The sequence below is a fragment of the Miscanthus floridulus genome, chromosome 12, assembly GCF_019320115.1.
Source record: "Miscanthus floridulus cultivar M001 chromosome 12, ASM1932011v1, whole genome shotgun sequence".
Taxonomy (NCBI): Eukaryota; Viridiplantae; Streptophyta; class Magnoliopsida; order Poales; family Poaceae; genus Miscanthus; species Miscanthus floridulus.
In genome coordinates, this window is record NC_089591.1 from 49,778,514 (window position 1) to 49,792,158 (window position 13,645).

General features: G+C 41.0%; 1 protein-coding gene across 2 annotated transcripts; it reads left to right on the forward strand.

The window, feature by feature from the left end:
• Positions 1-4,018: 4,018 nt before the first annotated feature.
• LOC136496614 (splicing factor SF3a60 homolog) lies at positions 4,019-13,280 on the forward strand. Of its 2 annotated transcripts, none has more exons than XR_010769090.1 (12): positions 4,019-4,413; positions 4,771-4,881; positions 6,919-7,023; positions 7,628-7,770; positions 8,286-8,382; positions 8,621-8,767; positions 8,886-8,957; positions 9,051-9,215; positions 10,059-10,136; positions 10,368-10,479; positions 11,669-11,797; positions 12,406-12,542. XR_010769090.1 is itself a non-coding variant. In XM_066492338.1 (12 exons), the coding sequence occupies exons 1-12, from the start codon at positions 4,240-4,242 to the stop codon at positions 12,978-12,980; spliced, it is 1,515 nt and encodes a 504-aa protein (XP_066348435.1). In that variant the 5' UTR covers positions 4,019-4,239; the 3' UTR covers positions 12,981-13,280. The 2 variants fall into 2 exon arrangements, 1 of the variants encoding a protein (XP_066348435.1); XM_066492338.1 differs by lacking the exon at positions 10,368-10,479 and adding an exon at positions 12,834-13,280 and having other exon boundaries at positions 12,406-12,552.
• The last annotated feature ends 365 nt before the right edge of the window (positions 13,281-13,645 follow it).

Consider the following 13,645-nt stretch of genomic DNA (forward strand, 5'->3'; position numbering starts at 1 on the left):
ACGACAACCACTATAATCTAGAAGGGAACTCACATCATTTACAGTGACGGACGTATGGTCACTTTTTCGTCTACTCCCCATAGGGTCACAGCTCGGCTCTCTGGCACGCCTCACCGTCCGCCGGTGTAGGATGGGATGTACCCACTTGCTGAATGAGGCCAGGGCACGGCCCTATAAGGATCAGCGAACACGCCATCCCTGACACGGTCTGCCATGTCAGCAGGGCAGACACAAGGGGAAAGGAAGACCCGGCTTCTTCGAAGGACCTTCTCTACCCTCTGTTTTTTTTCTCTTTCTCCCATCTGTAATCCCTGCTCTCCCTTGGTCTATAAAAGGGAGGGCAGGGCACCCCACTAAGGGGACGGATCAATTTTCATACATGCACATCACACAACACATAACCAAGCAGCAACCAAGCTCTTGGCATCCTTTCGACCCTTCTATCAGAGACTTGGGATCTATCCCTCTCTCGACCGTTTGTACCCCCTACTACGAACCTTTTTCGGTGTTAATAACATGAGCAGCAACAGACTGGACGTAGGGACATTCTGTCCGAACCAGTATAAACCTTGTGTCCTTTAGCACATCATCCGAGCCTAACGCGCAACAAATATAAATTTACTAGTTGGTGTTTATTCGAAACACCGACAATCACCAACCACTTAAAAGGATGATGGTGTTGTGACAACCCACATGCTGTTTAGCAGAAGAGAAATACGAGGAAGGTGTATATATTAATTGGCACATGTAAATTATCAAAGGTAAAGCTTAAACTGGTGCATACCTCAGCTACTGGAATTAAAAGAGCATCGCCCATGAACCCGCAACAAAATAGAGAATAGTGAGGCCACAATCTAAAACCATTTTCCCAAAAGAATTAGTAGTATAAATCTATATAAGAAAGTGTGAGATAACCACGCACTAAAACAAAGGATGGAATGAGATTTTGAGAAGCATTTCTTACTTTATAAGGTGGGTATTTAGGGAACTCTGAGCAATATTAAAGTATTCATGTATAGAGAAAACTGAAAATAGGCGTAGACAAAGGAAGAGGAGATGCAAGAAAGGAATGGCACCGACTTTAAGGTGCTAGTTTGCAGACCATGCTGGTGGAGATGCTAGTGACAAGCGATGGGCCATGGCAAGCCATCTCTGTAGTCGCAGTCGACTCATTGTAGTCATTCGATGAGCTGCAAAACAGGAAAATATTCAGAAAAGATCTAGAAAAAATTAAAATCCCTATACCTAGCCCATAACTCAGTGAAAATGGGACACATTTGTATGCACCCAAATTAGAACCACACCTAATTCATGGTAAGAACAGGGAAATTGGAACATAACAGAATATCATAACTAAATCATAACAAGATCTCCAAATTGGTCACCTAATTTTTTTATACTTCAATACTTAGCATGTATAGTATTGAAGTATGCTTAGCATGTATCGTGGTAAAAAAAAAGAACATGTAGCATGTATAGTTTGAGCACACAAGGGTCTAGATCTAGTTATTTATACCAAGAAAAAGCAGGTAATCAGATAGTTCACATAGGATAAAATTTCCAATCTGTTTGACTCTTACCATGTACCGTGAAATGCAGAGAATGCAAGCGGAGAGAGGGTGGCAACAGTAGACTTTGGAACACATTACTCTATTTCCTTTGGGAATTCTGAGGATGAACTAAATAAATTCAGCAGCAACTTTAGAGAGCAGAATTCAGCATCAATTCAGTTGAGGAAGGATTTATCTATCCAATTAAGAGAATACTTGCAGAGCATGTGGATAATTAATACTTTTAAACATGTCTATAATATGGCTGTTGCAAATCAATTTGAAACAACAGGTGCAACCATGGAAACAGGTAGACAATGTAAGGTAGGATGACTATAGTACAGCGAAGAATATGAAATTTATTTGAGACGGTAGAGTTCATTGTCGCCTTTGATTCGGCATGTGCAGCACAACATTAGGCAATATGAATTGCCTGATCTCTGTAGGTATAGGGCAGAGAAAAACAGGGAGCGTCTTTCTGAACAAATGTGCTATAAAACGATAGAGCAGACATATAAGGAGGTATCTAAATAAAGAATGCATGTAAGTCGCAGACCTAATGTTAGGAACACAAACATAGCTTGTGAATAATGGCCTTACCCAAACAACGTTCAGTCGAGAAAATGTCTGTTGTTCGAAGAGGCACCATAAAATGAATGACAATAATGAATCCTCATGAACCATTGAAACCTCATAATGGTAGCACTAAAACACCCTGTGAATTGACCAAGTATGTAGCGATTATGTGCCAGGCTAGCGTCCTTTTTTTCGTGGAATAGCTTCTTGCAAGTAGCTCTTGTGTCTATTGGTGGCCTAGCTACAAGATCTGAATCTGAGTGCAAAACGAAGAAGGAGAAAAAACTGAGTGTGTTTCAGTTTAAATAATAATGCGTTGTCTCGATATTATCTGCAAAAGTAACTTACTCAGAGCAAAAATGCTTTTTTAGGGTTTGCTCAACGTCGATTTGAGGTGGAGGTGTCTAAATAAAAATAAGGAAAATAGTATATGCATCTGTAATTACTTGTTGCAACGGGCAGAGGTAAAAACACCAATAAACACATGAACACACATGAGATTATCAGCACATACCCAATGTTCATTTAGGGAAAATAGTCTCTAGATATAGAGGTTCATAATTCAAACCAACACCACGACATTGTCATTTGGAGCGTACGCATCATACTATGTTTCTATGTAACTATGAAATTCCTTTATGCTTAACAATTGACATGACATTGGAAGTTGATCTACCATTCATTGATACTGGAGAACTATAATGGACAATGAAGTATTTGTAGACAGGCATTGACTACTTTCCCTGGAACCATAGATAAACTCCGTAAGAAAACATTGTTTTCTGGCTATAAATTCCAATATAAAATATATTATAAGCTTGAAAGATCATATTGACCTAACCCATGTTTTATGAATGGTATATTACCTGAATACAGATGATGTTGACACCTAGGTTCTGCATCTATAGCCCCTTTCGAAATATCCTGCAATCAATCAAATATTTAAAGGAAAAGAATGAACATAAGAAAATGAGGGAAATCTTATAGATAACATCCTGCATTGAAACAACTGCTTGAAAACAGGTAATATAATAATATAACATGGACATAATATGTTACGGGGACACCTCATTGTTACATGTACACATGACAAAAACATATGCTTCAGCAAGAACATATGTGATTTTACTCAAAATAAGCAAGCACCAACAGACGAATCCAGAATCCAATCCACCGACCTAGTCCAAAAGAAGCAAACATCGGAACAAAAGCACACCTACAGCTCTCAGTCACAGCGCCGCGCGCCCAGGCTACGGTGTTATGGAGAGAGGGAGGGAGGAAGAGCGAGAGGCTAGGGTTTCGTAGAGCATAGAAGTAGACGCTGACCGGCGCGAGGAGGCAGCAAGGGGTGGGAGGCACACCAGTGGCCACCGGCGAGGCCCGCTCGCGCGGCGCCATGGCCAGAGACGGGCACCGTCGAGTCCCATGGCCGACGCCGCACCGTAGCCCAGGGCGCTATCGGTCGCCGCCAGCGCCTTGCGGCGTGAGCCAGCAGCGAGGGACCGGCCGACACATAATGGCGCGATGGGGGGAGGAGGAGGTGGAGAAAGGTGGCCGCAGCCGCCGCCCTGTCCGCGTCGAGGGAGAGAGGGAGCGAAGAGGAGAGAGACAGAGAGAGGAGGGGAGAGAATTTTCCTAAAGGAGAAGCAGAAGCTGGTGTATATATTTGGTCGATTGGATTTGGACGAGAATCAACGGAAGCTGGAAAAATCCACTGAAAGTGACGAGGAGCTGCAAGAAGCAGATTCTAATCGAAGCAGCTCCAAGCAACGGTGGCCACACGATCGAGACGGCCGGAAATAATTAGGGTGACGTGACCCTGCTCCACCACCTGGAATCAACCGGTTTATTTAGGGGAGGAATTTTTTTTTAAAAAAAATGTGAATGCAGGCTTGTCCCTCAGTCACCGCCGTGCGCCGCCCACCAGTCAGGCCAGAGCACACGCGCCTCCCCCGGCGCCGCGCCGCGTCGTCTTGTCCCGAACCGCGAAATCGAAATTCCCAAAACCCTAGCTACCCGGCGCAACTTGCCCCTCCCGCCTCTCCGCGGCGCTGCGCGACACCCGGCCTCTTGTACAAAGCACCGGAGGCGGGTGTAGCCTAGCAGGTGGGCCATGGCGTCGACGGTGCTGGAGGCGACGCGGGCGGCGCATGAGGACCTGGAGAGGCTGGAGCGGCTCGCGGTGCGCGAACTGCAGCGGGAGCCCGCCAACCCGCGCGACCGCCTCTTTCAGTCCCACCGCGTCCGCCACATGCTCGACCTCGTCGTCTCCACCTCCGACAAGCTCGTACGTCCCCCTTCTCTCTCTGAGAGGGTTTATTACAAGTCCATCTACGTCAGTGATTCACGGTTAGCTAGGCTAGATTTGGATACGATCGATATTTACCGTTTCTGTCGAATCTTAAGGTTGGCTTCTGAGCGTATGAGGAATTAGATATCCGGCTCTCTAGCGAATTATTCTTCTTATTTAGTTGGCACAAGCTGACTAGTGCTGTTTCACTTGAGGTTTGGGCGAGGGTTATTTCTGTACCGTTCTGCCCCCTCCCTCTTTTCTCTTTTGGTTTGAGGAACTGCCCTTGAGAAATTGAGATTTTGCTTTCCAGTGATGATCTCACTTTGCTAATGTTGCTTATGACTTTTTTAGGTGGAGATCTATGAAGACAAGGACAATGCTAGGAAGGATGAGATCAACACCCATCTTACTGCGCCCACGCAAAGTGGACTGTTTAGCAAGTACTATGAAAGGCTCAAAGAGGTATATAGCCTAGCTGCTTGCCTGATTGTGACAAAAAGTTGATTCCAGTACTCACTACTCAGGCACCAAAGCACATGATGCATTGGTGCTGCATATTATGTATTTCTTTTGAAAGGAGTCTCCTCTGCTTTGAAGATAGCAATAACGCACGGTACAAATGCCCCAGCTAGAGATACCAGCTTGCAAACACAAACAAAAACAAACGGGAAAGAACTATCCTATTACAACGCAACTAAAGCTCCTTAATGTCCAGGCTATAGCCAAAGGCCTGAAGTTGTCCATCCAGTTCCAAATGATCTTCACCACTCTAATTCGGTCCTTTGGCTTGAGTAGCTCCACCCACATCTGCAGAAAAGATATAGCATAAAACGGCACTTCAGAGGGGTGGCTAGGAATTTTCCTCTCAACTGTCATTTTATTGCATGTTTTCCAAGTTGACCATGCCAAGCCTGCAAAGAAAAAGAAAAGTATAGACGCTGAGGTAAATGCAGGTTCTAGCATAACTTCCCATGAAGTCAGATCCAGAAATGGGATGAGAGTCCCAACCGAAAGCCTCTGTAAGACTGCACCATGCAAATCTAGCAATAGGGTATCTAAAGAAAAATACAGTCTATGTTCTCAGGTTCATCACAGAGAGCAATGCACACGACCTTTCTGGGCCCTTCTTTTCAAAACTGTTGTGGCCTGTAATTTACCATAAAAGAACTGCCAGAGGAAAGATACTAATTTTCATGGGCAGTTTTCATTTCCAAAGTTCTTCTGTCATACTGTCACTGACCCCTCCATCATCAGTTAAAAAGTCTGTATAGAGATGTGGTAGTGAACTGCAGCCATGAAATCCACCCATGAATTGTAGTCAGATGAGGATAGAGACCCACTGAAATTTACATCCCAATCATCTTCAGTCCAATATTCAGCCACTGTAGCATTTGGTTCTTCGCATATCTTATGTTGTCCAGGGTACTTGATTTTTAAAGGTACAGAGCCAATCCATGTATCATTCCAGGAAAAAAATTCTTCCTACCATTGTGTGCCTTGTAAATAGCTCCACATTTGAACAAATGCGTAGAACTTATGTAGGCACTGCCATAGCTGAGAATTGCCTTTATGTTTGGAATTAAAAGTTATCATCTGGCTGACTTGTTCTGGATTGAAGAACTCTGTACCAAGTATCATCTGAGCCTTGCAAAAATTTCCAAATCCATTTTACAAGCAAATATTCATCCATAATCTTGGTCTCAATTATCCCAAGACCACTTTGGTCCTTGGGTCTGACTACCATAATAACATTTCCAACTTAGCCATATGATATATTGTTGAATTTATCTTATGCACCTTGCCAGAAGAATTTTAACCTGATAGAGTTCATCACTTCATCTTATTATGAACTCCTGCTAATAAGTAAAATCCCATTGTATATAATTATATATAGGCATGCTACTTAACCAAGTCTTATTCAATGTTAATATCCTTCCCAAGTTTTTTTTTAACCATTCCATGAGTCTAATCTTTTCAGCATCTTATTGTGACCATATGACAATCAGAAACAGGTTGGTGCATATTATGTATCAATAGATGGACATGCTATTATTTTTCAATGGTGATGTTTTTTTAACGAAATAATTCATGTGAATATCCAAAAAGTCGACAATTTGAGAACAGACTGAATTGACAACAACCGAGATTTCATGCATGTAATTTGTAATTTACAAACGACTCTTTTTCCAGAGTGTGTGTGTGTGTGGGGGGGGGGGGGGGGTAGTCTTTTTTTCGCTGTTCCAAAGTATGCATTGGAAATTGAATAGGAGGATCAGACATTGGTCGGTTTCCCTATTATTGCTAGATTTGCACCATGTTGGTACTGTACATGCATCCTTTTTTTTTATTCCAATTGGCCCTCAGTTGTCCAAACCTAATTTGTCTTTAAAGATGCTGTGCTAGCAAGCATATATTCGTTATCAGCAAATTTCTAGTCTTTCTTAGTTTATTCCTTTTTTGTGAATTCTGACTTAAGTACGTTTTGTTGCTTGCTTAAAGATCCGTGAATATCATCGGCGGAACCTATCTGCCCGTTTTGTCAGTACAACTGATGACTATGAAGAGCTTTTAAAGGAGGAACCAGTTATTGAGTTCACTGGCGAGGTATTGTCACCTTTTTGTTGCTTGTAACTCTGCTTTATAATTTGTGTGCCTTTTAATTATGAGCCATATGACGTTTAATCTTAGTAATTTGTTACTTGCATGCATTTCCCCCCCTGATGATTTATACTTTATATGCCTGTGTTGCTATCCTCTGCTGTTCTAAAATTATTGCAGTTTACCTGAATACATCTTTTTTATAATTGTTTGAAACAAGTAGAAATTTGTTTGTGCTATGTTCTAGTCTTTGTTTTAGCCTAAGCAGTGCCCTTCCTTTTCCTTTCACTACAGTAGTCTTGAAGCTGAGGGTATCTCCGTTGTGATATGTGTACTTTAATTTCTGCAGGATTGTTTGATTCCTCTTGTGGGATCTTGGTGGTGTCGATGGTAAGATTTAGATTTAGGCAATGATTGAAACTGTGATGGAGAATGATCAATAACTTGACAATCATTCAATGATCTATTCCTTTTTTGATTTGCACCGCTGTGTGGCTCTTTTCCTGCTAGATCATGTTGCATATTCACAACATTTTTGCTGTTAATATTCTACTATTCTTACAATAGTTTTAATTAGGTTTGCTAATGACCTGGTTCTGCATTTTGATAGGAAACTTTTGGCCGTTACCTAGATTTGCATGAGCTTTATAATGAGTTCATAAATTCCAAGTTTGGAAAGCCTATGGAATACTCGGCTTATGTTGGCTGTTTCTCCCAGACGGACAACATCTCACATAGTCATAAGGCTACCAGGTATGTCATGCATTTTCACTAAGGCCTGAAACATATTAGACAACAGGATCTGCTGCTGCCCAGTAATAGCAACAGTGCTATTCAGTTGTTGCTGCAGTCACAAAAAGTAGAAGCGAACAGGCCCGACCTTGGCATGGGCTTGACTAGTATGGCTATGCCATAGCCCATATGCACCTCTGGTTGAATTCCCTTTTTTTTTTCTGATAGTGGTAATATGTGGTGAGGGACACTGCAGGGAAATTGCCTAAAACTGTAGGTTAGTAGGGCTCAACATGTTCAAGTCTATATGCAGGGTAATTACTCAGCTGTTTTTTGTTTAACCTTTCTAGCATTCATTTCACATGGTTCATAGGGGGAAAGAACCCTAAGTCGTGATATAGGGCAAATGCATATCCAAGTACATGTGTATGATAGTTGCGTAGCTGTTTCATCTGTCTAGCATTCATTTCATATGGTGGTGCCCTTATATGTCTATTGTTATATTGTTTATATTTTTCAATTTCTTTAATTGACAGACAATACAGAGAATACTTGGAACACATTTTGGAATATCTGACATCATTTCTGTACCGCACAGAGCCATTGCAAGACATTGAGAAGATTTTTCTAAAGGTCAGTCTTATTTTACCTTTTTTCTGTATTAATGCCCCTTTGTGTTCCACAGGCTTATGTGATTATGTAGTGTTTCACTTCGGATTATCCTCTACATTCATAGCATTTTTAACTATGATGTCACTCCTTTATATTCATTTAGGAGCTGCTAATTGTGGGTTTGGCAATATTTTGTTCAATAACGTTGAGTATGATTAAGTACTAATAACTAACATTCTATTGGCATACATTTGTACAGCTGGAGAGTGAATTTGAGGAACGATGGGCTAATGGAGAAATACCTGGATGGGGAAATAAAGGCACAGAAAAAGAATCTGAAATAGATCTTGATTACTACAGCACAGTTGAAGAACTTGTTGAGCTTGGCCCAGAAAAGTTAAAACAGGTTTGATCTTAAAACATTATGCTGTTATTACCAAGCATTATTTTCTTGTCTGTTATTGTTGACTATTCATTGGTCCCTTTGTCTGATGAGTTCAGTTGATTCATTTACATCTTTATAGGCTTTAGCTGCTCGTGGTTTGAAGAGTGGTGGCACTGTTCAACAGCGTGCGGAGCGGCTTTTCTTGCTGAAGGTGATTTTAAAGACACTAGTGCTATGTAGATTCAGTCTATTTTTGTTACCTTTTTACCATTTCTTTGAACTTACTGTTAATTATATTTTGCAGCATACACCATTGGAACAACTGGATAGGAAGCATTTTGCCAAAATTCTACGTACTAAAGATGGCTCAGACACAACTTCTAATGGCAACAATGTTAAGGATGATATGAAGAAGGAAATCGCATTGATGGAAGTAAAGATGAGGCGCCTTTGTGAGCTGCTAGATGAGGTCAGCTCTTCGTTGCTCCCTGTGTTTATGCGTGTAATTTTGGATGCATGGTACACTCATGCAAATGCACTAGCATGTGCAGTCAATCCTTTAGTGACCACTTACGTCCTTATATAAGCTATAATCCTATGAAGATAAAACCTGTTTAGTTTGAGGAATGTACTTTATTTCCATCTTAGGCTAGTCTATTCAAATGGAATATGGATTTCTTTGGCTAGACCATCTCGTTTGTCTAGAATGAGTTGGTCTTCTCTAGAATTCTGGGGTCATTTTTCATTTTGGGTGTGCAGCATGCTGGCATTACACTGTTCCTCAAATTGCAACTTTAGGCATGCAGAGTACTAGAGTAGTACAAATGTATGATTGTAGACTCGTCCTGGAATAGTTCAATGTCTATTCATGTGAATGTGATATGTGGGTGCCTTCTTCGTTTGTGTTATGAATTATGATCTTGTATGTGTGAATTCTCCTTGTACTTGTGTTGAAAAGCTCCATTTGTATTACCACAACTTAAAAACATGCTTCAGAAGGCTTTATAAAAATTTAACAGCTGATTAGTGCATCACCTCTTGTCTTTTTCCTAATAAGTTAATACAGTATATGTACTGTTCACCAATATAATCACATGCCAGTTTTAATATGGTAGATATGGATATTTTTGTTTGCAAACCCAAGCACAAGCTGTACAAGCTACAAGGACTTCGTTACAATTCGATTCCAGAATGATTCACTTCTTGTACTACTATGTTTTTTTTTGGAAGGGCACTACCATTTGCTAAATTTATTTGTCTATATGCTGAAGTTAACCTGACATATTTTTGACACTTTATGTTGCTTGTGTAGGCCTTTGTAAGGACAAAGGAAAATGCGGAGAAGAAGCTTACACTGACGTATGAAGAGATGGAAGCAGAACGGGAGGAGGTACTTAGTTACTCACCCTGCTCTGATTAAAAAAAAAACTTCTCTCTGTGTCTTGCACTATTCCAACATGTTCTTCTCTATTTTTAACGTGCTGCTGCTATTGGTTGTGCTATCGTCTTGAAAACACCAATGGGAGAAGTTTAAAACATAAACTTTGACATGTGCATGTGCAATATGCTTTAGAAAGTAAACTACTCAGCTAACATGCTTTTGGCTGTTTTTTTTTGTCAGTATTGTTGCCTACTGAGGAAGGGCGGGCCTGGTGCAAGCGGTAGAGTCTTACCGCCTGTGACCGGAAGGTCCCGGGTTCGAGTCGCGGTCTCCTCGCATTGCACAGGCAAGGGTAAGGCTTGCCACTAACACCCTTCCCCAGACCCCGCACAGAGCGGGAGCTCTCTGCACTGGGTACACCTATTGTTGCCTACTGAGATATACCAAAATCATATTCATGGAGTACCATTTTCCTTTCCCCTAAAACAGTTCTACAAGTGTCTTGGTTGTAACCCCCCTCGTTTTTGTATTCTGAAATCCATTCTCTGGGTCATGTTATGACCTTTTGCTTTGAAAAATTGGTACAGACGTATAGTGCATAGCGAACAAGGGAATGTTTGGATACAGGCCATAGACAACATGGCATGACCAAAATTGGCTTATACTCCATTCCAAATTATAAGACGTTTTGGCTTTTCTAGATACATAGCTTTTGCTATGCACTTAGATATACACTATGTGTAGATACATAATAAAAGTAATGTATCTAGAAAAGCTAAAATGTCTTATAATTTGGAACAGAGGGAGTATTAGATATGTTTGGATGGTGGCCAAGCCAAAATTCTGTAGCATGCCAAAGTCTCTTACAGCTGTGAGTATGACATGGGGGAGCCAAATGTCACTAATTATATTGTTTAAGAAATAATCTCATTTAAATAAAGCTTTTTAACACAAAGCTATTGAAATGCATGCAACCAACACATTGTTGCCACCTCACCCATATTCTTTTTCTGGCTGGCCAAAGGAAATTGCGGCGAGTGAATCGGCTGCCCGTCTGGTGCCGCAGCTGCCACGTGTACTTTAGCTGGCTAATGCCAAAATCACTTTGGCCTACCAAATTTTGGCCCCTACCATGTGCCTGACAAAACTTTAGGGCATGCCAAATTTTGGCATGGCTTTTATGGGACAAGAACCAAACATGCCCTAAGTTCTCAAGTCATTTACTATGTGTATTCCATAGAGATTTGCTGATTAGTGTTTACCACATTTAGCTCTAATTACTGATTAATCCACATATCATGATTCACGATGAGTCCATCAGTGTGAAATCTAAGTGGGTACTGGTTGTAACTTGTTGTAAAGTGAGCGAATCTTTTCATTTAGAAACTTAGAATGCAGTTCTTGGCTTGTTCGCTTCAAATTTCTGTATGATCTTATGACTTGGCTGAACATATTATTTACTTTCCTTTTCTTTCATGGAAGTAAAAGTACCAAGTTTTTGAACTACTGGTTTATATATATGTATATGTATTTTTCTATAGGAGGAGGTACAAGCTGACACCGAGAGTGATGATGAAGAACAACAAATCTACAATCCTCTCAAGTTGCCAATGGGTTGGGATGGCAAGCCTATCCCCTATTGGCTGTACAAGCTACATGGCCTTGGACAGGTAACAAGTTTTGTCATATTTGTGAGTTGGGAGTATATTTCCTAGTAGCTTATTCCGTCTAGTCGTAGTTGGTGAGATGGTGCGCACCACCCATGCTTTCATTCATGGCACAGATTGACTATTTGACACTCATTTAATTAAGATGTCTGTCCTTTGTGAACTGATCAGTCACCACTCAACATTTATGATGCCAAAAATTAAATTATGTGTTGATATATAAATTTGGTAGCCATTCTGTTCGATGACTAACACTTGTGCGAGGTGGCAATGAACAATGATGTAGTATAGGATGAATATGAAGTCTTCTATTATGTTTTCTGCAGTGTTAAAATTTGACAGTAACCTTTGGCTTTAATTTCTAAGTAAATTTCCACCTAATCAGGTTCTCTTTTTCTCCTTACCCAGTCTAGAGCTTTAAAATATTCTATTTCTGCCTAAACTGTATGCTAATTTAATGTGATCCATCTTACTAATGTATTTATGTGATCACATGTTCAGTTAGTGCATTTCTCCTCTTTTCGAAAGTGCTTTGAACCATCAACTGAGTAATTTCCATTAAATTTGGTACCGTATCATTAACATGTTTTTAACTGTTATGGTTTGTACAGGAATTCAAGTGTGAGATATGTGGAAACCATAGCTATTGGGGGCGAAGGGCTTATGAGCGTCATTTCAAGGAATGGCGCCATCAACATGGGATGCGATGCCTTGGCATTCCTAATACTAAGAATTTCAATGAAATCACATCCATTGATGTATGCCATCTCTTGTCGTGTTGATACTATTTTCTTTACTTGGGATACTTATTGATACATAGCTTACTACACTGTTTATTCTCCAAGTAGTGAATAGTTGGTCTTTTGTTTTTTATTACTTGCCCATATCATATTGGTTTTACTTGTCCTATATTATTCTGTTTGCTATGAAACATAATACAAATGAATGCATGCCCTCTATGTATTATTTAACTGACCATGTTGTACATTGGCTGTTTTATTGTATGCGTTTTAACATTTTTTTTTATTTCTGCTGTCAGGAGGCGAAAGCTCTCTGGGAGAAAATTCAAGCACGACAAGGAGTGAACAAGTGGCGGCCAGACCTAGAAGAAGAGTACGAAGATCAGGAAGGCAACATCTACAACAAGAAGACCTACACTGACCTGCAGCGTCAAGGCCTGATCTAAAATTCTAGCTCTAGGGTCTCCTGCTGGTTAAATTTTCAGGATTCGTTCAGAACTCTATTTCGATATTTGTTGTAACTCTGATATATTGGCCCATTTGGCATACTTTGTGTAGTAAGATGATAGGATATACTCTGGAGATTATGTGCTTTTCCTGGTTGTCATGGTAGTCTTCGTCTTCCCCCGTGTTTGCCTAGCCCTTGTATCGAAACATGTTTGTTTTCATTGAACACTTTGACATGCGCACAACTGAAATCTCATGTTCGGCTGCCTTTGTTTTCAATGCTCATGCTTTTCCCTATATTTGAAGGAGATACCCCTCCTAGTGCTTTTGCACTTCATTTATGATTTCTAAAGCTTTCCTTACCTCCAACTTTGGTATCCTTCTCGGTTGCTGTCAACAAAACATAAAGGTAATGCTGGTATGGGGCGTCTGTCTGCTCGGATGGGGCCGCGACGTAGTCTAACGACTGCTCATCCACTTCCTTGCCCCCAACCGATCAAAAAAAGAAAAGAAAAAACCTTCTCCCTTTCGCTCCTTTCTTTCCACCACATCGCCTTGGGTTGCCATTCGGTCCGTTTCGTCCTGAACGTGGATGCCACTTTGCCTCGCAGCTGTCGTGCGCCCCATTCGGCGTCGCTTGCTCGCCTTCGTCGCGAGCGCTTCT